This window comes from Thermobia domestica, chromosome 8, assembly GCF_964235325.1.
Source record: "Thermobia domestica chromosome 8, izTheDome1.hap1.1, whole genome shotgun sequence".
NCBI classification, from domain to species: Eukaryota; Metazoa; Arthropoda; class Insecta; order Zygentoma; family Lepismatidae; genus Thermobia; species Thermobia domestica.
The window spans coordinates 270,948,000-270,972,347 of NC_137461.1; the positions used below are offsets into that span (position 1 = coordinate 270,948,000).

At 35.8% G+C, this 24,348-nt stretch overlaps 1 protein-coding gene across 15 annotated transcripts in view; it reads right to left on the reverse strand.

The window, feature by feature from the left end:
* Zmynd8 (Zinc finger MYND-type containing 8) overlaps window positions 1-24,348 on the reverse strand; it is a 289,971-nt gene that overhangs the window by 15,612 nt on the left and 250,011 nt on the right. For 13 of the 15 annotated variants that reach the window (XM_081769790.1, XM_081769791.1, XM_081769785.1 and 10 more), the window contains one exon: window positions 104-385. The exons of the other annotated variants lie outside the window; for them this stretch is intronic. In XM_081769790.1, the coding sequence (XP_081625916.1) occupies window positions 137-385 (249 nt within the window). In that variant the 3' untranslated portion in view covers window positions 104-136. The remainder of the gene's footprint in view (window positions 1-103; window positions 386-24,348) is intronic. 15 annotated transcript variants of the gene reach the window in all.

The window sequence follows — 24,348 nt, forward strand, 5'->3', positions numbered from 1 at the left end:
ATTTTGCCGTCCAATACATGTATACAAATTTAAAAGTTTTTTTCACATGCTTTCATATTCATTTTGTTTAAATAAAAAAGGCCTAATAATATGATATTCATACCTAGCACTGTGCCTGAATGAGCGAAAGTCACATCTATTTTGTAAAGCCTCCTCCAATATCTGCTGGAATCCTGTTCGCTACAGACGGCATGGTGGGTATCACCTTAGCACTTACAACAGGTGCAGCCACCATAGCAGGAGTGAGGGATTGGACCTGCTCTCGTAAGCGAAGTAGAGGATTGCTCCCACCAGGGCCATGAGAAAACACCATGGTAGGTTCGGAGGAGCTTACGTGCTCTACTTTACCAGATGAGCCAACAACCAAAGAAGTATAAGAGCCGACCTGTAACATGCAGAGATCATGCTCAAATGAAGCTACATCTATTTTCATGTTAGCACAGGCAGGAGAACTTTCATGTTCTCTGGGAAAAGGTACAGGTAGGAATCTATATATATGTATAAGTACTGGGTGTATCAAACGTATGGGACCATAGGCCAACTGCGTTATAAGTAAAAACATGGAAAAGTAGAAAGATAGGAAAGTTGTTCGAAATAGGTGGTTCTCAATCTAAAATCCTGGAATTTCTTTCAATCGCACCAGTTGTTTGAGTTACTCCTGTGTTAAGTGACACTCAAGGACACGCATAAACGACATAGTGAATGTATTCACTGTTGTGTGAGGGAACCTACAAACACCTCAAATTAGCTTCTAACAATGCTTTATTATTGGTATGGTGAGGGCCCAAGGGAACAGCCTGTTGAAATGGCAAAGTTGTTTTTAATTTAACATGGTGTGTCTTACCAGTCTTATATTTAAGATGGTTGGTGCGGTTGAAAAAATCCAACGTTTTAGACTGAAAACCACTTATTTCGAACAACTTTCCTATCTTTGCAGTTTTCTATATCGATACTTATACCAGAACTGGCCTTTGGCCCCGGACTTTTGATACACCCGGTATGTGTGTAGATATATATATTTAAATATATATATATAAATATTACCAGACACCAAAACACTACCAACATTAAGCAAAATTCAGCAGAAAGAAGAAGAAAAAATAAAATAAATATAGCATGCACACCTGAAACCTAAAATAAACATAAAAACAAAAAGCTGACCTTAATACAAGAAGAAAAAGAAACTGCATTTAAATATTATAAAGGGTCTGGACAGGCTGATTTTTCTAAACCGAAATCTTAGTTTATGGCTCCTCACTGACACTGTTCAAGCAACTAAAGCGTGCAATGTTATCTTTTTAAGTGACATGTAATAAGAAAGCGCATACATTACCATTATTATGATATGCCCTACAGATACCAGATTCATTTTTATAGACTTAGTTATCTTAAACGCAAATTATATCTAAGAAGCATTACAGGTATCTCTTTCCTCGTTAAAAAAGTATATTAACAATTGAAACACTTGAAAATAAATCGCGCACACTGAAAATAAATCATTACCGGAAGGCTATTCAGAAGAATGGATTTGGAATTTGTATTTAAAATCCTATACTATACAACAAATGGAATAGAATTTGAGTTTAACGTTCCGTTCAGCAGCGAGGCTATATGAGACGTGGACCTACTGATTAACGTGGAATCCGAACCACATGAGTTCCCGCCGGGAATCGAACCCGAGTCTCCTACGCCAAAGGCGAGCCACCCGAAGAGGACACATAAAAAAGGGACCTGGCATCAGTCAACCAACCGATCGCAACCTATCCTAAACCCTGGAGGCTGCTATGAAGCTACGGGGTTCACCTTACACATAACCGTACCTCGTGAAGGCTGCCATGAGCTAAGGGGTTACCCGTACAGAACATTATAAACCTTGGTCATTATAAAAAGAGAATTTGTTGTAAGAACTTTTGTAGACAAAAGAATTAATTTTATAATAAAATTGGTGAAGGGATATATATCTCGGTCCATCACTGACTACCCGTAAACATTACAATATTACACACACACACACACACACACACACATATATATATATATATATATATATATATATATATATATATATATATTGTAGTCGAAAGTAGGCCCGCAATTATGTTGCAGAAGGGGTGTATAACAAGTACGATACGTTAAAATTATTACCACTGTGTAATGAAAAAGTTAAGTGTCTTAAAATTAAGTTATGTTTGAAATTGTGAATTTTCCACGTTAAGAACGTGCACAGAAAATCACATTTGGTTGGTAAATGAAGAATGTTGGAACTTCAAGTTATATTGGACTTTGGTATGTAGCCCATTTGTCATCTATTATTAGAGAATTTGTGAATAGTTATTTTGCTGTCAATTGAACTAAATGATTTTATTCGTTATTGGTTTCTACTTACGTTTTGTTCTGCATTAAATACAATTGTTATTCTCGTTTTGTTGAAAAGTAACCTCTTTGATTAGAAAATATACCTTTTTAGAGAATATACCACAAAAATCCTATGCGACACGCCTTTAGCATTTTAATGCTACAGACGTAACAGTTTTCACTGTATTCTATTATATTTTACAATGAGAAATGAATGACATAAAATCAATGGTGAAAAGAGGACAATATACATGCTCTTAGTGGAATTCAAATCCGCGACGGACAGGTCTTAAGACTGTTCGACTTTATCAGCTAAATTTCGAAATACTCTCGAAGTTCAAGTTGTTCTAACAATCGGATCTAATGTAAAAGAAAAACAGTTTGCTGCTCGGTCCACCACGAATACAACGCTAATATGAAAAGTAGTGCTAATGGAAGATACAGAGTTAATTTTCAAAGAAAAAAGAAAACGAAATGAAATATTTCATTTTTACGTCTCACGATTATGCCTGCTAGGCTAAAGGAGACGGTGATGATGAGATATGAATGGACTCGTGGAATGAATAAAGCAGGAGGGAAAAGGAGAATCCCAAGAAAATCCACGCACACGGTGTTTGCCCACCACATACAAAGAAAAAAACAATATCACTTGTAAGTATTATTCCTTCTTTATATAATTTTAGCCTTTATATAAAAAGTTTAGAAATAAGTGAACTACTTTTCTTTTAACGCAGTTACATATTTCCAATACTACATTACTAGCCAATTAAAATACTGTAACGTTCATTTGCATCAAGTTGAAGCGTAACAATGAATAGCGTACAGCTAAGTTCAGATAAAGCTGTTTTTGGGGGTGCCTGAATTTTATCTTCAGAAACGACTCAACCATTTTCACGAAAATTTCAAAAAAACCTGCTTTCGGATGCCACAACGAGATTTAGGAAGGTCTTGACTATGTGCAAATTTATTTAGGAACAGCAGTGGAAACAAACAAAAAGGGGAAGTATAACTATTTTAACGATTTTGAATAATTTTTCGAAATAGAACAAATTTACGCCTAACGTACGAGACTGATGTTTAGTTAGCTCTCAACTCTCGGAGTACAATAGTGGATTTGTGAAAAATCGTTTAGTGAGGTAACAGTTTTATAACTCAGAGTGAAGCTAAGAAGCGGTTTTGGTAGATTTCGATACTGAGAAAACTGATTTCGCAGAGATAGTGTTGAGAACGTATTCATAGATAAAAGAATTTGAAAAACTGAGGCCACATGTTACATTGGGTCTCAGGGAAAATTTGGTAGTAACTGTATGTCATACGGATAAGCCGATCTTATTACGCAGGAGTGGTCCCGCGTAGCGTAGTCGCTAATGCTCTCGCCCTCGGTGCGAGCTGTCCCGGGTTCGATTCCCGTTGGGGGGACTCGGTCGAAAAAGTGTAAAAGGTTTTTCAAGCCAGCTATCCTGAATGAGTTTTCCTCATTCACACCAGGTAAATGCCGGGGTGGTACCTAACTTATAGGTCCCAGGCCGTTTTCTACCTTCCCCAATTCCCTTCCCTTTCCCCAGATAGTGTGTTCACCGAGGGACGTCATCCCTCATACGTGACGGGCTAAATAGTCATAGAAGCCGAAAGCCCAGAAATCTAAATCCTTATTACGCAGAAGTACAAAAAACTGTGCACTCTTCAAACACATATTAAACCTGCTGCTCCAGAAGGTACAAACACTATATGTCATACAAGATTGTATTGAGCTCGAAAAATCCAGTGACCATTACATCTGGACCCAAGAGCCTCAAAAACAATATGAACCACATTTTGTTTTGCGACGAATTACACTTACTACTATATAAAATGGGACTGCAAAAGATATCTCAGGTACCTATTGAGAACTGCTTGATCTTTACAGGACGAGCGACTAGTTGGCTCACATCGTCTCCTATCCTAAGCCAACGTTCCTATTTTGTATGGAGATTTCATACAAAGACGCCTTTATTTTTTCATCACTTCACAATCACTGATTTGTTCCATGTACCACCATGAGCGGAAATAACTAGGTTGTTACACATGTAAATCATATCCTGCTTCCTCCCACAGTCTCATTCCACCAATTCTTTCATAATCATTCGTTAATCATCTGCCTCCTTTAGCCTAAAGACCACAATCAGAGTCATTAAATTACAAATTTCATTTAACTTTTTATAATATTATTTTTTCCTCCACGCTGAGCATTCAAAAGGGAGTGTTGAAAGCACATTTGTGTTCAAAACTATAACCTAAAAACTTCTGGTTTTGATATACCCATGCTGAGATTCCTTTGTTCTAATCACTACATCCAGGCTTATAGAATTATGCTAGCCAGTTCAAAATCAGGAAGCAAATAACCGTATACCGTAATCACCTCAACTTGCATGTCGCTTATAATTTCTTTTTGAAGCTTACTTTTATATAAAATACGAATTAACACAAACTGATTTACTCGCCATTTTATTTTCCGAAATATATCACTTAATGCGACGATTTGAATACAAGGTACCGTATGTTCAGTATTTAGTACGGTATGGTTATCTTCTTCACCATGTTATAACATTCAACATAGTTGACAATAACGTAATACTCTCAAATATTATTTTTTTCTTCTAGATTCTACTGGTGAGTCGTTAGCGCGTAGAGGGTGCTTGTGTTCTAACCTACTATTCAAATATCTTTGATTTTGATACGCCCAGTCTAGAATTTCTTTGGTCTAATAGCTATATAAAAACTTGTAAATAAACGTGTCTAATACGATTTTCATGGCATATTTAAACAGAAGATTATCTTCGTGTTAGTAACATAGTTTATCATCATAGGATAACAATGACAATTGTTTAAATTAAATATCCTGAGAGTCACTCCTAATATTTAGTCCATTTTTGTCTCTCGACTTAAGTGACAAGAATTTCTCACGAATCTACCGTACTCTATACAGGTGAGTGCCCATTTTCCTATGCATATTCCATCTACTGAAAATAAATATGCAACAGGGAGGCGTGTTAACCATTCCCTATTGACATAGTAGCTCGCCCTTGGATGCACAGAATTCAGGATCCAAGCCATGCGAGTTTGTAGTGAACAAGTGTCGGAATTCTCGAGGTATTTTGTTTCCTTTAACCTAAAGGGAAAAGCCGTGAGATGCTAAACTATAAATTTCATTTGCATTTGATAGTACACATTACTAACCCTGTAATAGTGGTTACGTAAATGTTCGTTTTCTATAAAGGGAGCCAAAAAATTTTTTTGCCATCTTTGACGTCCCATTATTCATACGCTCGCAGAGAAGAAACTAAATGACGCACGTGCCTGCCAAGCGATCGGGAGTTAGTTTGACCAACAACCAGGGTTTGAAAAAACCCGGGCTTTTTTGAAAAAGCCCAACCCACCTGGGCCCATATGGGTTTTTTCGGGTATTTTCGGGTTTAATTGGTTTTTTTCGGGTTTAATCGGGTTTTTTCGAAATATTTCAATGTCTTTGGGGTAAAAGTGTTAAAATGTGACTTATATTTCAAGATTGTCATTGTCACAACTTGCAACAATTTTCTATTTACTGCTGTTTTGAAAAAAATGGCTGCCATTTTGAAATTTTACATTCGATCGCCGAGAAAATCTATACAGCAAATTTAGCATATCTCGTACTTCCACCGTCAAAATTTCAACTTAAAAGACTGAAAATTGCGCTTTGTAGCGTGGATACTCGCTGTATTGAAAAAATGGCCGCCATTTTGATATTTTACGTTGGTATGCCGCCAAAATCTATAGAGGAAATTTAGAGTGTCTCGTGCTTGTATTCTGAAAATTTTAACTTAAAAGGCCAAAAGTTGTACCCTGTAGTGTGTGTGGTAGAGGCAAACAAACAAGTTGAGTTGATTTTGTGTTTAACGTCCCTTTCAGCAGCGAGGCTATATGAGACGGGACCTACTGATTAATGTGGAATCCGAACCACATGAGCTCCCTCCGGGAAGCAAACCCGGGTCCCACGCCGAAGACGCGTACACTAACCGCATAGCCATGAAGGAGCTCGGCAGACAAACGAACAAATGTAGATCAAGTCATCCAGAAGCCTGACTGACGTTCGCCAAATATGAATACCAAAAGGGTCTATTAATTTAAAACAAAGATACAATTCATGTTGTATGAAATAAATAAATGTTTTAAAATGTCTTATATGAAATTGACATCTTCCAGTGTAAATAAACTGCCATATTTTCTCCATGAGAATACGGGACACCTCAGATCTCCCCCTTCCTCAACTTTCCAACACAATGCAATGAACTGTAGTCTGGTTATGAACAAAAGTATAATAGGCCGCGGTGGCTCAGTGGTAGAGCGTTCACCTCTAGTGCATGGGGTTCCTAGTTCGATCCCAGCTCGCGCCAAGTGAGCTTTGTGGTGGACAAACACCTTGTGCGTGGGTTTTCTCGGGATCTCACCTTTCCTCCCACTTTCTTCATTCCGTCATTTCATTCATTTCTCATCATCACCGTCACCTTGAGCATAACAGGCACAACCGTAAGACTAAAAGATTTCATTTTATTTTATTTTTTTCAAGAATACAATAGGCGAAAGTTCACTAAGCAGCAGCTGCTTTTCTCTGTTCGTACACTGCAATTAATTGTATAGACTGAAGATGCCTAAAAACTTAAGATGTGCTATAAAAATGCTTTACAGGAAAACAATATGCAAATTATTTAAATCAGTGGTACAATCTACTTTTAATATTTTTCGCGCGTTTAGCAATATTTATTTACATGGCTGTATCTGCCAAAATTACGTTCGTCAGTTTAATCTGATGAAAAGCTGATTTTTCTCCTTGTGTCGTGTGTAACTGTCAGGACCAGATTTACATTTTTCTAAGACCTGGACCAAAGCACAATTCTGTGCCCTAAGCCTCTGAAAAAGATTATAATTGTTGTTTACTTATCTAATGTCTTGCTGAAGAAAAGGTTAGTCATATATGTATGTTCAGGAGAGTATCCGAGTTTCCATCAAGTGCAATGGAAAAAGTAGCATAGCAATTTTCGCTCGCTATCAAGTCGAACAGGGTGGTGTTATAACTTCCTCGAAACTGTTACATGCAACAGCGTACTGTTCATTCAATAATTACAGGATTCCCAGCCAATGTCAGAATTTTTTGTTTTTCACTTTTCGAATAAGCTGATATTGATAGCAGAAATGGAACGGAGTTAAAATACGGGACATTTCCCTGTCCCGACTAAATTTACGGGTACGCAGGACACTTGGGCCCAAAAACGGGACATTCCCGTTTTTTACGGGACTTATGGCAGGCTTAAGCGTAAAATAAATAGTTTTATTGTTGAAGTATTTATTTCCGATCCTTCTGCGTTTAATTCGGGAATTTCCCGAGCACTTCTTTCACGGCGTGTACATCAAAACTTCCACTAGTACGGAAATTTGAACTCAGCACTTGAAATAGTAAGCGTTACATAGTCTTCGGAACCCCGAGCATTAAGCTTCTTAAATTTGACAAAAATTTTTACGCTATTGCTGGTGTTGATTCTACAGAATGCTTATTTGAAGAATAGCAACAAATGACTGAATTAAACTGTTATTGTTGGAAAACCAGATTTTAGTTGAAGAACCTTGTGTTTTACATCAAAGGTAAGAAATAATACTAATAGTTTTACTAATGTATTTACATATGCACTATTAGTACCGGCACCTATGACCTTACACCCGTCAAACGTATGACTGATAATATCCCTTGGTGTCGCCAGGTCGACGAGCATACTATTCATGGAAAATACTTTCTAAAGTACAAAATTGTTTATTTTACTTCAAATAGCCTATAAGCATAATTCATACATTAATTTGTTCTATCTCAAGCTAAGGTAAGTTTTTTTTTTTTTTTTAAATTCATTTAGTGCATTCAGAACTTTATAAAAGTCTTTGTTGAATGTTGTATACCTTAACGTGAAAGCCTCTAATTCGCCCAAGGAAAGTCTAAAATCTGATAAAAATCACTTACAATGTGATCACCTTAGTTGTATCAATAATATACTAACAAATAGACCAAAAACCCAGGTGGGTTTTAAAGTGGGTTTTTTCAGGTGGGTCCAACCCGAAAAAACCCACCGGGTTTTTTCGGGCTGGGCCCACTTGGGCAAACCCTGCCAACAACCTTCTGTAATACATGTATGTTGCTTGCACACAGCAGTCATAGCTCGCCCAGTATCGCAGCAGTTTGTTCGCGTGTATTTGTTGCATAACTTTAAAATGGGCCTGTCACCTGGCAAACTAAATCACCGCATATGCCAAACATTTGGGGAGAATACCATGAACGAATGCAGCGCCAGGCATTGGTTCTAGAACTTCCGTTCGGGAGATATGAACTCGCAGTGGGCGACCACATATGTTGGAAGACGAGACCCTGCAAGCAGACATCGAGAAGGATGGTGGTCTCACGTGTGATGGGCATGCAGAGATTCCATGTTTCCGCTGAAACAGTCAGACTGCACCTACATGGGATAGGGAAGTCAAACAAGTTAAGCAAATAGGTACTCCATACATTGTTGGGAGCCAACAAGGAACAGCGAGTGACAGACAGCCTGTTTGTCCTTCCTTACTCGCCATTTGCACACCCATCTATGATTGCTTGGTCACTGGTGACGAAAAGAGGGTCCTGCATGACACTCCCAAGCCTACTAGACATTGGTTGTAGCCACGTCACCCTATTCCTAACGTCTCAAGACACCTCTGTCACCACGAAAGGTTATGCTTTCTGCATGGCGGAATTGTCGGTAAGTGGTGTACTACGAGCTCCTTCCATCTGGTCAGATCATCACTGTTGACTTCTATACTCTCGGCAGTTGCAAAGGGTGCACCGTGCAATGCGGCAGAAGCTGGTACTGGTGAATTACAAGGGTGCGCTGGTCCTGTACAACAATGCCAAGTCGGCGAAGAGGACCCGGGAGATCCTTCAGGAACTTGGCTGGGAGACACACTGCCATGCACCATATTCACCGGCTCTTGCGTCAACAATTACAACCTGTCTCATTCCCTCGACAACCACTTCAGTGAGAGATCCTTCGCAAATGAGGAAGACCTGCCGAACGCACTCACGGATTTCTCTGCATCCATGATCACCGATTTTATCACCAGAGTATTGTGTAGCTGCAGGAACATTGACCAAAGGTGTTGGATGCTGATGGAGATTACTTCGAAACCTAAAGGTACGTACCTTTCATTGTATTGCTCTGTTTATCACTGCCCTAGAAGTACAAGAACTTTTTGGTTACCTTTAAAATGAGGAATTGTTCCTCCAACCTTCAGCTGCACATTAGTTGCATGTGTGCTCACACTCATGTCGATGAATACATACCTTACGCAACATGGTATGGCTCAGGTTGATGCAACCATAATAAGTGAGGTGTATTCTATGTTTATCATATCACACATACCATATATGATTTGCAAAACGAGATATAATTTGTATTTCAAAAGGACGGGGGGTTTTAGAAAAAGTTCGTTTTATTTGGTGCATTTGCTTTGTCCTCGGATATAGCAGCGATGTAAACACATTAGAATATATTTGTAAAGCCTTGCATAATTAATCCTTTCGAAGATTCAAACTGTTCACGAAGTTTTACACAAACATCTCACGGAAATCATAGTGGCATATGTTTCTTCTTTTCATTACACACATTTACTAAGTCTTTAATGCAGTTCTCCAAAGTTTTATTTAATGGATAGTGTAAAATGAGTTGACTTCCTCTCTTCCCTTTCTCCCTGTGCTGGAGAAATTAAGTTTCCAACTATTAGCTTAAAAGTTAGAAATAAATAATTTAAGCTAAAAATTTAGAAACATAAAATATTGGCGGAATGACTTTTATCCCAATTTTTGTTTTTACAAGTATGTTATTGAAAAATTAATGATAAAATTATAAAATATACACAGTCTTTTCAAAAATTCTGGCAATCCACCACACTTTAAAGCTCACATTTTCAACACTAGTCATAGAACAATTTAGTATTTCGATGAGAAAAAAGATCTTAACCAGAAGGGGAATCAGTTTATGTATTAGAGTACTTTATACATACATATATGTAAGACCTAGTTGGCAAAGACTTTTTGAGCAAGTTCGTACATGCATAAAGGACAAAGATTTTCTTTAACAATAACCTAACTTCTATGTTGATGAAAACTGTTTCACTTTTGCAATATTCACATATGTGAAAAGAAGAGTTTCTTTCGAAGATCCAGATAGTATTTCTTTTATACTTAACTTCCGACTAAATCATTATTATCATCATTGATTGCCTCTGTCGCTGATTGGTTGCAAGGGTGTTCCAGCTTGGGTACTATCATCGGGATTATCGATATTATCTTCCAAGTCAGCAGCTCAACACCTTTTCTGCAGCAACACCTCTTCTCCCTCTTGGTTTCTAACACTTTCTGTACACACGCAACTTTTTTTTTTTTTTTTTATCATCTGTATCTTCTTCGACATGCGACAACCCTTTTTAGGTCTGAAGTTTGTCGAACGAATAGATGCCGTGGGTTTGAAGTATGCTTGCATATTTTGTTCTTGGTCTACAGTAACCGTTTTTAGTGCCAAACGGAGTACTTTAAAGAATTCATATTATGATAGTACATCGATTCCAGGAGTTGAAACATTTACGTTAAATCATTTTCAGAGGTCTGAAGACAGCCATTTAGTGGCTGATACATATTAATCAAAGGTGGTGGTAGCAATACGAAACATATCTGACCTCTCACAGTATAACTTAAATGGACAGGTGACTGGGTAAAATTTCCCCTATTTGTACGTTAAAGCGTCCATATTATGTACGAAAACTATGTCTAAGAAAGTAAACGAATGATTTTACGTACCTTTGCGTAGTTTTATTAATTTAATATTTTCGACTCGAATCAACTTCTCAAAGATTCTAGTCTGTATCTTTATAATTATTTGTACAAGTTTTTGCAATCTTTGAGAAGCTGATTTTAATGGTATATCTGAAAGGAAGAGATTACAAAAAACATGTAAATTTCCACTCGACTTAAGTTTCAAAAGATTAAATCTCCCGAAGAAGCTCACATAAGCAAAAGTACGACAGGTCTTTCTCCGCATTCACCTTATACAGAGAAAATAACCTCATCAGAGGTCATCCTCTTCCTTCTCGGAATTTGGCATATCGGACCATAATTTTACCGGTATATTTAAGAGTTGTTCGACGAATAATAATAAAATAAATAAATAAATAGCGATTCTGACATGACTAGAAATGTACAACGATGAATGTGATGCAAACACAAAACAAACTCCAAACTAAATTTATAACCCCGAACAAATGAGGATGCTTTAGGAAATGCTGAGCAAAGTACCACCCCACCTACAACAGTCAACAGAAAAAGTGTGTTAATTTTGTTTTTCTGTAAGATAACGGCCTAAAGCATAAAACGATGTAAGGTAAACAGGATTAATTCCAATTTGAATGAAATTGAGATTTCACACTGAGTATCATGTTTTACACTAATTTCTGTGATGTTTCGAGAAAATAATTTTTTATGGATATATTATCATATCTATCCAACACTACTAGCTCCAAAGTACTAAAATTCGAGCTAGACTAATTTGACTTTCACGTCTCATGTAAAACAGTAGAGCCTTCCCAAACTAAAACCTTTTCGGTTTCAACTTTTTAATACAGACAGACAAGTGGCAAATGTGGAGCAAGACCAGCATTAGAGCTGTCCTGACATCGCCAATGACCTAAACATTCACCATCAAACTGTGTTAAACTATTTACTCGATCGAATTTCCATCTGCAAATATCTACTAAAACACAGATAACCTATGATATCAATATGGGGGAAAAAAAAATCGTAGTCGAAGCTAGGGGAAGCTACATACTGTGTAGCAAAGTCCACACTGATGCCCAGAAAGATCATGTTGTGAGTTTGGTGGAATTGGAAGCTTGGACCTGTACTATCGAGAGTTGGCGCGAATGCACCTGACAATTTCAAACAAATCGCCAGAACTGGTCAGCAACGGGTGTCACATACCACGCTGGCAACGCCAGACCGCATACATATGTAACGACCTGTTAGGAATTGAGCTAGGAGATGTTAATGCATTTACAGTATAATCCGGGCCTGGCACCGTCACACTATCATTTGTTTCGGTATCAGCAGAATTTGTAATGGACCCGTCTGGTCTCCATTACAGTATAAGATTATTTTTCTTTGTATACGCCCGTATTGTTTACCTTTACCATTTGCAAGGGCATATTAGTTATTGTTAATATTGCATTCATGCCATTATTTCTGTTATTTTTTATATAAGAATGTTGGGTTATATTTAATCTGCGCCACCGGTGTATTGGCGTTAATGGCCGATTATAGCCAGTTATCTTCTTTTTCCTCTGTTAAATTGATTTTTTCTGCTGTTTATATATTATTAGTGATTGAGATTGAAATAGCTGTGTGTATATAGTAATGTCGTTCAGAAAGAAAGAAAACTTAAATATGTCATACTAGATCCAATAGTCCGGAATCCATGAGGATTCCGTAACTGGATTATCTTCTCTCTTCTGTTTATACATAACATTAGGGAAAATAATATATTTTTGGTACATCACAAATAACAAATCGGATGCCTGTACACTTGTTTAATACATTACTGTGCTTGCCATGTTGAATGAATCAATTTGCTTCCTGTACTAAATGATCATCCTTCTGCTATTACGCGACGAAGTTAATATAAATATAATATAAATGTGTATTGGTGTATGTATATGATGAAACACGATGATTTAAAGGATTAATTGATGATAGTTTGCTATATACAGTGACGGTAATAAAAGCAGCCCAATAATCCGTGGTTGTATTTGATTTCCATCGTTATCTTATGGAACGCACTGTGTATTCATTCCTGATGTACTTTATTCAATTCTAGTTTCCTGTTTCCTTTCCTTGTTAGCCTGTCCTACGTTGGCAACGAACCAGCTCTCGGAAGTCCGATGTTCTAATGTTAATCGAGCGATATTTCTAGCTGATCGTACAATAAGCAACACATATTGTGGGATTGCCTGCACCGTACCAGAACGGCGGAAGAAAGGGCACTACAAATTCTCTGAATGGTGTTAAATTAGTTCCGAAGCCTTGTGAAAACCACAAGCGACAATTTTTGGACCAGAAACCACAGAAGTTCTATGGCGACAAGATTACTGCCAGAAAAATTCAAGTCATCGATCAAAATGAAAAATGAAATCTTTCACTTGAAAGTCCTACGATTATGTCCGTTAGGCTAAGGGAGACTATGATTAAAGCAAGTGAATAATAGAATTGGTGGAGTGAGAATGTGGGAAGAAACGGAGAAACCCAAGAAAACCCACGGACACAATGTTATCCACCAGAAACTTATTTGACCGGGAATCAAACCAGGATCCCACGTACTAGAAGCAAGCACTCAACCATTGAGCCACCGTGCTCACTCGCTCAAAATGGTGCATATGTGGTTTCATATTTTTTTTTTTCTTTAATCAGAATAAATGTGTTCTTAATTTTCACCTCCAAAGATGTAATACTTGTAGACAACCTGATCGATATAAAAATTTTTATGCACGGTTTTCGTCATTTGGTGAAACGCTGGTATACATTGGCCCCCATATATTGGTTATTCCTACTTAAGTACTATACCCTAGAATATGAACAGCCGAACATTTTCACAATTTAAATTAGCAAACACCCTGAGGAAGAGCACTCGTGTATTACGCCAGAAACATCGATAAGTCAAGAGTTAAAATTGATCATCACTACAGAAAAACAGCATAATTAGTAGTTCTGGAGCCGCATGTAAACTGTCGAAATCTCTCTCTCTCTCTCTCTCTCTCTCTATATATATATATATATATATATATATATATATATATATATATATATATATATATACACAGTGAAACCTCTCAATAACGGACACCAATGGGACATTAATTTTTGTCCGTTAGAGAGGTTACAGTAATATACAGTAAATACATTATGTATGAGCATAAGTACGTAAAATTCAATATGAAAATACTCTATTTAGTATGTATTTGAATTACTGGGAGGGATTAAGAAGAAATTGATTTCTGTTAAATAGTATTATTGCTGGGGATGTGTTAACATATTCGTATATTGCAAAAGATAATGCGTGTATGGTAATAATTTTATTCCTACATAGGAGGGGAAAGTGGGAGGGAAAGCATTTTTTAATTTATTTTGAATTCTCAGGACCTTCTCAAAAGATGCGTTAGGAATCAACTACCCGGTTAAACTCATTAGCAAGTGTCCTCTGAAAATTCTCAGTACAGTTGCGGAAAAAATATGTATGTGTATGTATATATGTTTGTGCACTGGCGGAATGGATGAAAAAGCAAGTTATTGTGATTACATATGCTTATTGACTCAGCCCCAATCACAAAGAATATCTTCTTAGAAAAAGTGAAAAAGGATGCCTGGAAAACTCCAACCCAGACTTGTTCCAGTATCATAAGTAAAAGAAAAATGTTACTTTTCCAAAAAAGTAAGAGGAAATATTGTTCGCTGAAAATGTTATTGTAAAACAAACAGCGTTTGTTTTGTTATCTATGAAATTGTCGGGAAAAATTCAAGGCCCAGAGGAAAAAGGACTAAATTTGTTAGGGAAGGGAAGATCTTTCGTATAGAATTCTTGGCCACACGACTGGCCCTACATGAGCGTTATTACTTATTGAAGGTTTTCTATTATTTCCACCAGAAAGTAGTTTATTGAGGGCAGAAAAAAATAATTTCAAGTTCAGCTTGAAGCTGTTCTGTTTGATGGTTCACCGGTCTAGACTCATGATAGATACACCTGTGGGGAAAATTCTTTTCTGTCTACTATAATATATCGCAGAACCGAGAATAATTCCTGTCCGTTATAAAGAGGTTATTGAAACGTTTTTGGGGAAAAAGGACCGTCCGTATCTGAGAGTGTCCGTAAAAGGGAGGGTTTTGTTCCGTAAGAGAACATATATTTTTGCCGGGACAAAAAAATCTGTCCGTATTACAGAGGTGTCCATTATTGAGAGGTGTCCGTTAAGGGAGGTTTCACTGTATATATATATATATATATATATATATATATATATATATATATATATATTTGCTACCTAGTAACAAGATTCAAAACATTATCAATATATTGACATGAAACTAAATTATTACCTTTTTGTGTTACAGCCCACGAAAGGCTAGAATGTCAATATGAATGAACTTGATTTCTAACTTTTCATCCTCTATATCCTAAACAAAACGGATGATTCATTAAATAGTTTTTGTGAATTTTTGTTTCCCAGACAGACGGACACACTTTCCAGACAAGGTAAATGTAAAAAGGAGTTTTGGAAACAAACTCCTTAATAAAATGAACAATTATTCATGTTCTAGAACAGCAGCAGATTCCTTTATGTTTGGGAACAAAAGATCTACCGCTCTCAGTCACTTCTTAATAGACAGCTAAATAATATTAATTTTATTAGTTACTAGCTGAACCTGCGCTCTGTACACAACGCATCATACACATATGAGCATGAATCTCTCTGTCATTCCCTACAACATATGTACACTCATGTCCAAAATTATTGTCGTATGTCTATAAATATGTTGTTGTAGGAATATAATTTGATAACTAATTCGCCCGGTATTTCTTATAATGTTAATATGTGCACAATCGGCAAAGACATGTATGTGGCAAATTTCATGTCAAAAGAGCAGTAAATAAGAACAATAAAACGAAAATAAAATTTTCTTGTCCATTTAGCAATGTTTTATTTTAGTCATTATAATTTTCGTATTTATGGTTCTTTTCCTATGATATTTACCACAGATATACATTTCTCGATTATACACACAGGAATAGTATTAAAAGTACCCTGCACAATCATTATCAAATTATTTCTTACAAGAAGACAGTCATAGATATGCGAAAATAATTTTGGACATGAGTGTACATGTCCCTTTACAGACACAAGTGAAAGATGACTTGATAAAAATCGACAAGGGGTATCATAAAAAAAGGGGAGATTTTTTTCAACATCTTGCACCGTTTACAAGATTTGAATCTACTTCCGGTGTGAGTTTCTAATTCATGTATGTTCAGTGTTTTCATTCTTCTTGTATGTAGTATGTAATAAGCAAATACATTACACACACAATTATGATCTCAGTGATATATGGTTCATGGGGCAGAACACTCCAAACAGTAAAGATTCATCTTAAACTGGAGAAATGGATATCCTTTGTTTTTTATCATCATTTGGCATATGAAAGAAACGCCGGATAAATATACTAACCCTGTATACAAATATGTGGTGTTGGGATGTATAACTCGTAGGATATTATGGTTTACTTTTTAAAATTTCAATACTTCCAGTGTACCTCTAAAAAAATATAATTAAGAAATAATGGCCATTTTTTTTAAAACATTCAATTAGAAGTGACAATCTATACAAAATTTGCAATTGAGTAGTGAAAACTGCGTCTTTTTTGAGCTTGTGGTTTCCGAGAAATCATTGTCAAAAAAATTGACCACAAACAAAAACCTAGCATTTTAATATACAGATAATTAAAATGCACTGATTATTACTCACCATCCTCCTAACACGCACAATACGTCAGATAATAATTGGTAATATTAAAGTGAAATGAAGTAATTAAATTTATAACAACTGCTATTCACCCGCACCTCATTTCTCTCTGTTATCTACACAATTTTAGATGACTGCGGCCTTATTCTATACCAAATTTTGCAAAAAACAGCGTAACGCAACGCAAAACATGCAATAACCATTAACGCGAACTAAAGAGCAGATTTTGCGCTGCGTTGGCGAAAACCATTACGGAAAGGGATCCTGTTCTGTCATGTTATTCGATACCGGTTATTACGTATAGATAGTTCATATTGCCTTGATCACTGTTACTGTTTAAATTCAATTATTAAATGCTAATAAATTCCAAGTTCCTTAGTCAAGATGCTTCCAAATTGAAATAACTGTCGTCAGCATATCAATATTCTTAGTCTGAGATAGTTCAAACGCTGTATAGGTATGAAGCTCCACCAGAAGTTCTGAAGGCCTTCGTAACAGTCATAACTCTTCCGGTATACTTTAATATAATTAGTTACTTTTTACAACTTTAATTAGGGCAGTTAAATTGTTTTGGAATTATAGTATAATTGTGGTAACTATTTCGTTAGAATTGGGTTAAATGTTCATGTAATTATTGTTTTAGATTAACATTTGAAACGATAAATAATAACAGCGAAACCGCTTATTCTTAACACGTCAATTTAAGTATATATTCTAATACAATTTCAACAATTTAACCAGAATTTTAGCACGTCATTTAGTGACGGGTGATGGTTAAAAAAAAAAGGAAAAAAAAACTACAGCTCCTCTTTCTTTTCATCCTTATTGCAGACAATCCTTCGGCTAGTTAGGGACTTCATCTCCAGTCTCCGCATTTGATCGGTCTACCCCTCGAACCTTTCACATTCCTAAAATGTCTCCAATCTTAAGGGATTTCAAGATATGGTCATCTTATTCTAACAATTACAATCCCAATTCTTTTTTTTTTTTTTTTTCTGTAGGAGAAATATTTAAAAATGCTGAAACACGTCATTAACTATTTTAAATGAAACGTCTACATACCAAATTTCTAGTCTCTAACCTTAAAGGATTTCGAGATATTGTTATCTTATTATAATGATTGTAACCCCACACTTTTTTCCTTTCCGTGTTTTGTTTTCCTTTCTTTCTAGGGTTTTCTAGGGGAAATATATTTAAAAAAAAAAAAAAAACTGTGAAACACATGTCTAATTATTTTAAATTAGAACACAATATACCAAACTTTACGTCTCTACCCTTCAGAGATTTGAAGATATGGACATTTTTCTATAACTGCCACCTCACTCCTCTCCCCCTTCCCCGTCGAATTCCCAAAAACTTTCCTTAGTAGTACTTTAGTCACAAATTCTATATACTGTCAAATTCAAATTTTCAAGTTTCTAGCTTAAGCGGTTTGGCTTAAGCGTTGATCAGTCAGTCAGGATTTTTTTATATAGAAATTCTTGTATTTTTCTTTTCTTTTTTTTTTCTAATATATAATGGCTTTAATTTTCATCTATCTACTTATAATGAAATATCTGCTCCTTTTCGCAATGATGTATTTGAAAAACATATATAAAAGAGTATAGACAATCTCACTCAATACAGTTTCTCCAGGTCTAACAGATCATGAATGTTTCGTGTAATAGTGAGTAGCAGCAGGACATGATGGGTTAGAGATAAACTTATTTCCAGTCTGGGGTTTCTCCCATTTATTATCACGTTCCTTTGCATTTATCATTTTCTCTTCCTTGATCTAATACGTAATAGGACATACCGTACGTGTGAACAGCGAACTACAGATATTTATTTGCACATCTTTTTCGAAATTTACGGTGAAATGTCACTGAATAAATTGAGTATGTCTGTGGAGGTGACTATTACGAACCATATTACAAAATCTTAATTTTCTAAAAAACGTATGGTTTAGTGGTCGGTTTCACAACGATAATACAATATATAATGCCAGCAGTGTCCATATTGTCCCCAAGCGCTTCAGCGCAATCCCCCTAATGTATCGTTCTCCACCCCACCCTCTCCCTTAAAAAAGTAAAGACCGGAGTTATTTGTGACAAAATACAGATAACGTGTTTTAAAGATTAAATTTATTCAATTTAGAGTTCTTAAAACACTTTGGTATAATTAAAGTTTAACTGTGCCATTTTCAGTGAATAAACTCTTGTAGTTATCCCTCTCTGACGTACATTAAAAAAAACTCTAAATCCATGTTTTATTGATTTAACAGTTAAAGTTACAAATAACTTTCATATCTATCAGAAGCTCTAATCCTTGATTCTAGATACTACTTCGTAATAAATCAATAAATAAAAAACGGGTTACTCATTCCTTGAATTCTTTCTCAGTTCAAAATACTTGTAGGTGCAAGTAGAACGCTTATAAAAGGAATCTGTATTCAAATTTTTATTAAAAAAAAAAAAAAAAAAAAAAAAAAAAAAAAAAAAAAAAAAAAAAAACGTATTTAGCAAAAAATATCAAAAAAGGAAAACTGAATAGCGTACGTAATCATTACAACAAGCAACTGGATTATGAAGTTTAATGTGACCTTGTTTAAAGCGAAATTGTAGAGCAAAATCTTTGGTTCCATTGCGTTTCGCCTTGAATCAGACTTCGATGTATGTTCCATCATAATACTTACATTCATGTAACACTTATGTTCATATGAAAGTGGGTCGAATACTGCTGCTATGCATATAAAGTTGCTACAATTGCGCGATATTCATCATGAAACATGGACAACTGATAGTTTTGCTTTTTTGTTTAGACGAAAGGAGTAAGGTTATATATAAATTCTATATAGTATACCTCCTTCTCTCCTCAACTATAGGTTGGTGGGCACTGCATCTAGATATTCTATCCTTGACCTTCCTCTTCCTTGTTGCCTCCCTTGAAAGAAATTTTCCACTGTAACATTCATGCTTTAATTTTGCAATGGTTTTTATATGCAACCTCAATAAAAGAGTCTACAACGTTCCTTGAGCGGCATTTGCGCGTGCACTGTCGTACAATAAGAGGCCATCATGTCTTTTGAACATTTCTCGATGCTTGTTGGCTAAGCTGCAGTGCATTTCATGAAGTTTAGCACTGTAACGATCCGCAGTAACGGCTTTCACTTGACGCAGAAAGACATGATGGATCAAGTACACCATAGCTACCAGCAACAATACCTACCAGTTTGTTGCAGCAGGATCAAATACGTACACCACAGCTACCAGTTTGTTGCAGCAGCGAGCGAATTTTGTTGCGTTAGCTTCAATAATCGAAACATTTTTGTCTTTCGTTGTCACCTGCGCTGTACTCAGTTTCGCTTTAGTCTGTAAACCCTGCTTCCCCTCTGCTTTAAATCGTTCAATTCAATATCTTAATGTTTTAACATCCAGGCTCATGGCTTCAGCAACTTGCTTTTTAGCCATTCCAGCTTCACATATGCAATTATTCTTCCTCTAGTTATAAGAAAGAAGCAATTTTCCATAGACAACAAATAGTTCTTTTTGAAGTTCGTTCTGGCAATGCTCTTGGAACATATTTACTAACGACGTTTCATTTTCCTAACAGAGTTTGCACAGACTTAAATTGTCTGATTACTGTTTATGTCCTTTGTCAGCAACGAGGATTCAGAGACCGAGAGCCAGTTTAAATTGGGACATGAATCACTAGTGCGTTCCGATGTTCTGTCACTGGTAATCGAACCTGCAACCTTGCGCACCATACACACGCGCTCTACCCACTGAATTAAGGAGGAAGGATACTGGTCTATATTCTGGTGTGAAAAAAAAAATATATATATGCTGACGTCTCTATTCTCATTTAGCTCCTCAGCAATTAGCCAACTAAAATATTTTAAAATCGGAAATATTATCTTTTGAAAGCTGGCTCCTGGAATGACTATTCAATAAACTATTTCACTTTATTTACCAAGGGCAAAAGTAATATGAGCCCAACGAATGATTTCTAAAAATGACTATCTTGTAATAATCTACATGAATATAATGGAAATCCAATTCTAATCTATTCTTAAACTGGGTAGTGTATTTTTCTGCTTTTCAGAACAATTGCTACAATTCTGATGTCAAAATGAATTCTCGGAATCACAATAGAGATTCTCTATTATGTTATATTAAGTACTAGCATCAGTCACCCGCTTCGCTTGGTTAAATTAAGAAAAAGTAGTAATATATTCCGTTAGTCAGTCACTTTTCACTATTACTAAAGCGCTCTTTGATATTGGTCATTTTCAGTGTTTTTTTATATCCCTCTCCCATCCCCATGTTGCGGGGTACGGCATCGGAAGTATCGTTGTTCATCTCAGCGACCCCGAAAACTGTAAATTCGACACTGACATTGGTCATTTCGATCATATATCTATCTATCTATCTATCTATCTATATATACCCTGCTCCTCCCCCAAATTGCGGGGCTAAATTTGAATTTAAAAGGCATCAGAAGTGTCACTGTTCATCTCAGCGACCCCGAAAACTATAGATTCGACACTAATATCGGTCATTTTCGATCATTTTCAAATGTCTCTCCCCCTCCTTTAAGTTACACCGTCAAAGCGATATGACAAAAACAATCTCAGATTCGAACTTCATCTAGGTTGAAAGTTTGATCGAGATCCGTCTGGTGGTTTAAGAGTTATTAAGTATTACTTTTACTTATTTTATATATCTCCCTCAAGATCTACTGTCAAAGTGAAATGATAAAAAAACAACTCAGGCTCGAACCTCATGTATGTTAAAAATTTCATCGAGATTAATAGTTTGGTTCAAGAATTACTAAGTTTTATTTTTTTCAACTCCCCCTCCTGTAAGTTCTATCGTCAAAATGAATAGATAGATAAAATCCAAGGCCCGAACCTCATCTATGTTGAAAATTTGATCGAGATCGGGTGGGTGGTTTCAAGAGTTATTAAGTTTTATTCATCTTCATATATCTCCCCTCCCCTAAGTTCTACCATCAAAATGAAATAAAAAACTTCCCACGTTCGAACCTCATCTATGTTAAAAATTTGACTGAGATCGATCGTGTGGTTTGAGAGTTATTAACTCACGAACATGATCACTTTATTTTTATATTTATTGACTTTTGTATATCTCCCCCTCCTCCTCGTCTCCTACGCTGTCTCGTCGAATTGAACGGGTAAAATCCATCCCAGGTACGAACGTCATCTATGTTGAAAATTTGATCGAGATTGGTCTTTTGGTTCAAGAGTTAAGTTCTATCTATCATTATTTTCCTGGAAGAAGGAAGACTTTCCTCTACCCCCTGTGGCTTAGTAACCGCAAACTGCACTGGAGGTCGCGAAGGACTCAATGATGCCAGATTTCTAAACTGAATAAACTGGTTCCTCTCTGTTTTGAAGGTTTCCATTCCAGATTGTCATATGGGAACAGCAGAAGTAAAAACTTGTTTTTTAGTTCAACCTAGACACAACTTGCATTATGTTAGTATTCGAAAGTTTTCGATAAAGTGATATGTTTATTTATTGCCCATAAAATATCTGTAGGGAAAATGAGCTAACCAAGTATCTCATTTTTTAAAAACGGATTCTATTTTCTTCAGGATGACATTTTTTTTAAAGGAAAAAAAGTGTGGAAAGGGAAAAATTTACGCACTTAAAAGGTAAATATTTATTCTCAATTTCTGCAAGAGCCTAACTTTTGGCGCTATAGTTTACAACTAAAGGCAGGTAGTAGGGTGATTTTCCTTTCTTCCCTTTATAGTTTTCCGATTTTTGCAAGCCATAATAAAATGAATCATATATTTGTAAATTTAAGCATGATTTTTTTGAAGTTTATATATATATAGAAGAAAGAAAGAAAGAAAGAATGTCTTACGTCTTCATCCACGATTGAGTAACAACACAAAAAGAAGTTAAAAGTTAAAACTTTTTTGTATTGTTTTGCAAATTAAAGAAACGAAGAGAAGGAAGTGAAAATCTTAGCTTGGAATGCTTTCTAAAAAATTTTCATTCCTTATAGAACGCTTCAATTTATTGTTTATGACCATCAATGTTTTTCACGGTTGTCAGGTGGTAAGTTGTAGTTCTCTACTTTCCCTTGAGATTTTGTTCGAAGAGATTGTAGTATGCTGGTGGTGTCTACGTATTTTCTTCCTAATTGGAAATGTCTAATTTCTTTCGGCGGTACCAGATGATAAGCAACCTAGTCCTTCTGGCCAGAAAAGTCTCAGTAACAAATAAAAGAATCATGTACTTGGAAGTGAAGCAAAGCAGAGGAAGCAAAACATGAAAGTTTCAGGGGGCTGAAGGTGATCGAAAGGGGCTCAAACCCTAGCTACCCCTAGATAGGGTCTGGTTTCGATATGAATATTGGTTAAGAAATCCGGGCGATATATATCTTTTTTAATTAATGCTAATTATTCAACACTTATCCCCACAAAGCATTTAATTTTCTTATTACTAAGTGCAAAAATTGGCGTACATTACTCTCAAAAGTCAAGGATATAAAATTACTTAAAAAACGAGAACATTTTCGAAAGAGAGGATAAAGAATTATTTGAGAATCGAGAGAAGACGAGACTTCTTCGACCTTAACAAGACGTCTCCTCTCGTGGACAACACTAATCAAGGCTGAGTTAAATAGTTTTTGCGCGTCTCAAACCAGTGACCTTACTTTAATCAAAGAAGATCACATATCGGAATAATATAAAATAATTCGAAACAACATTTATTTAATATCACCAGTTTATTGGCTTCAATGATGAAACCATAGACCCAGCCCACGTCACTAACCTTAGGATACGTTTTCATGTAAGATACTTGCACTCAATTGAATTACATTGATTTCAATACAAAAGTAAAGTATTTACAGATATCATTCTCAACAGCTTGTTTTCAATTTTACTGTAAGTTTCGGTACTGACAGATTTATCAACCGAGTGCTAATCAAATTTGCAATTTTGCTGACATTTTTCACTAATCTTTGTTTCTAATTACCTGAGGATATTTCTTTAGTAAAACTAAAATTATAATATTATAGAAATTGACCCCATTTCCCCTTCTCAGGAACAGAATTATATAAAAAAAAAAAAAAAAAAAAAAAAAAGAAAGAAAGAAAATCCGAGGGCGCGGCCTGTAATATTTTTTAAATAAGTGTATGTGCTGAATTTTACGCCTTCTTAAGCGAATCCTCACATTCGGCATTTTCTAAACAAATAATCGGAAATTTGAATATTAATAGAAACCCCCTCTTTTCTCCTATAGGAGCGAAGTTTTTGCAATCATTGAAACGTGTTTTCTGTTAATTTTAATGAAGAATTTATCCCTTAGTTCCATTTTCTTAACTTCAAGAA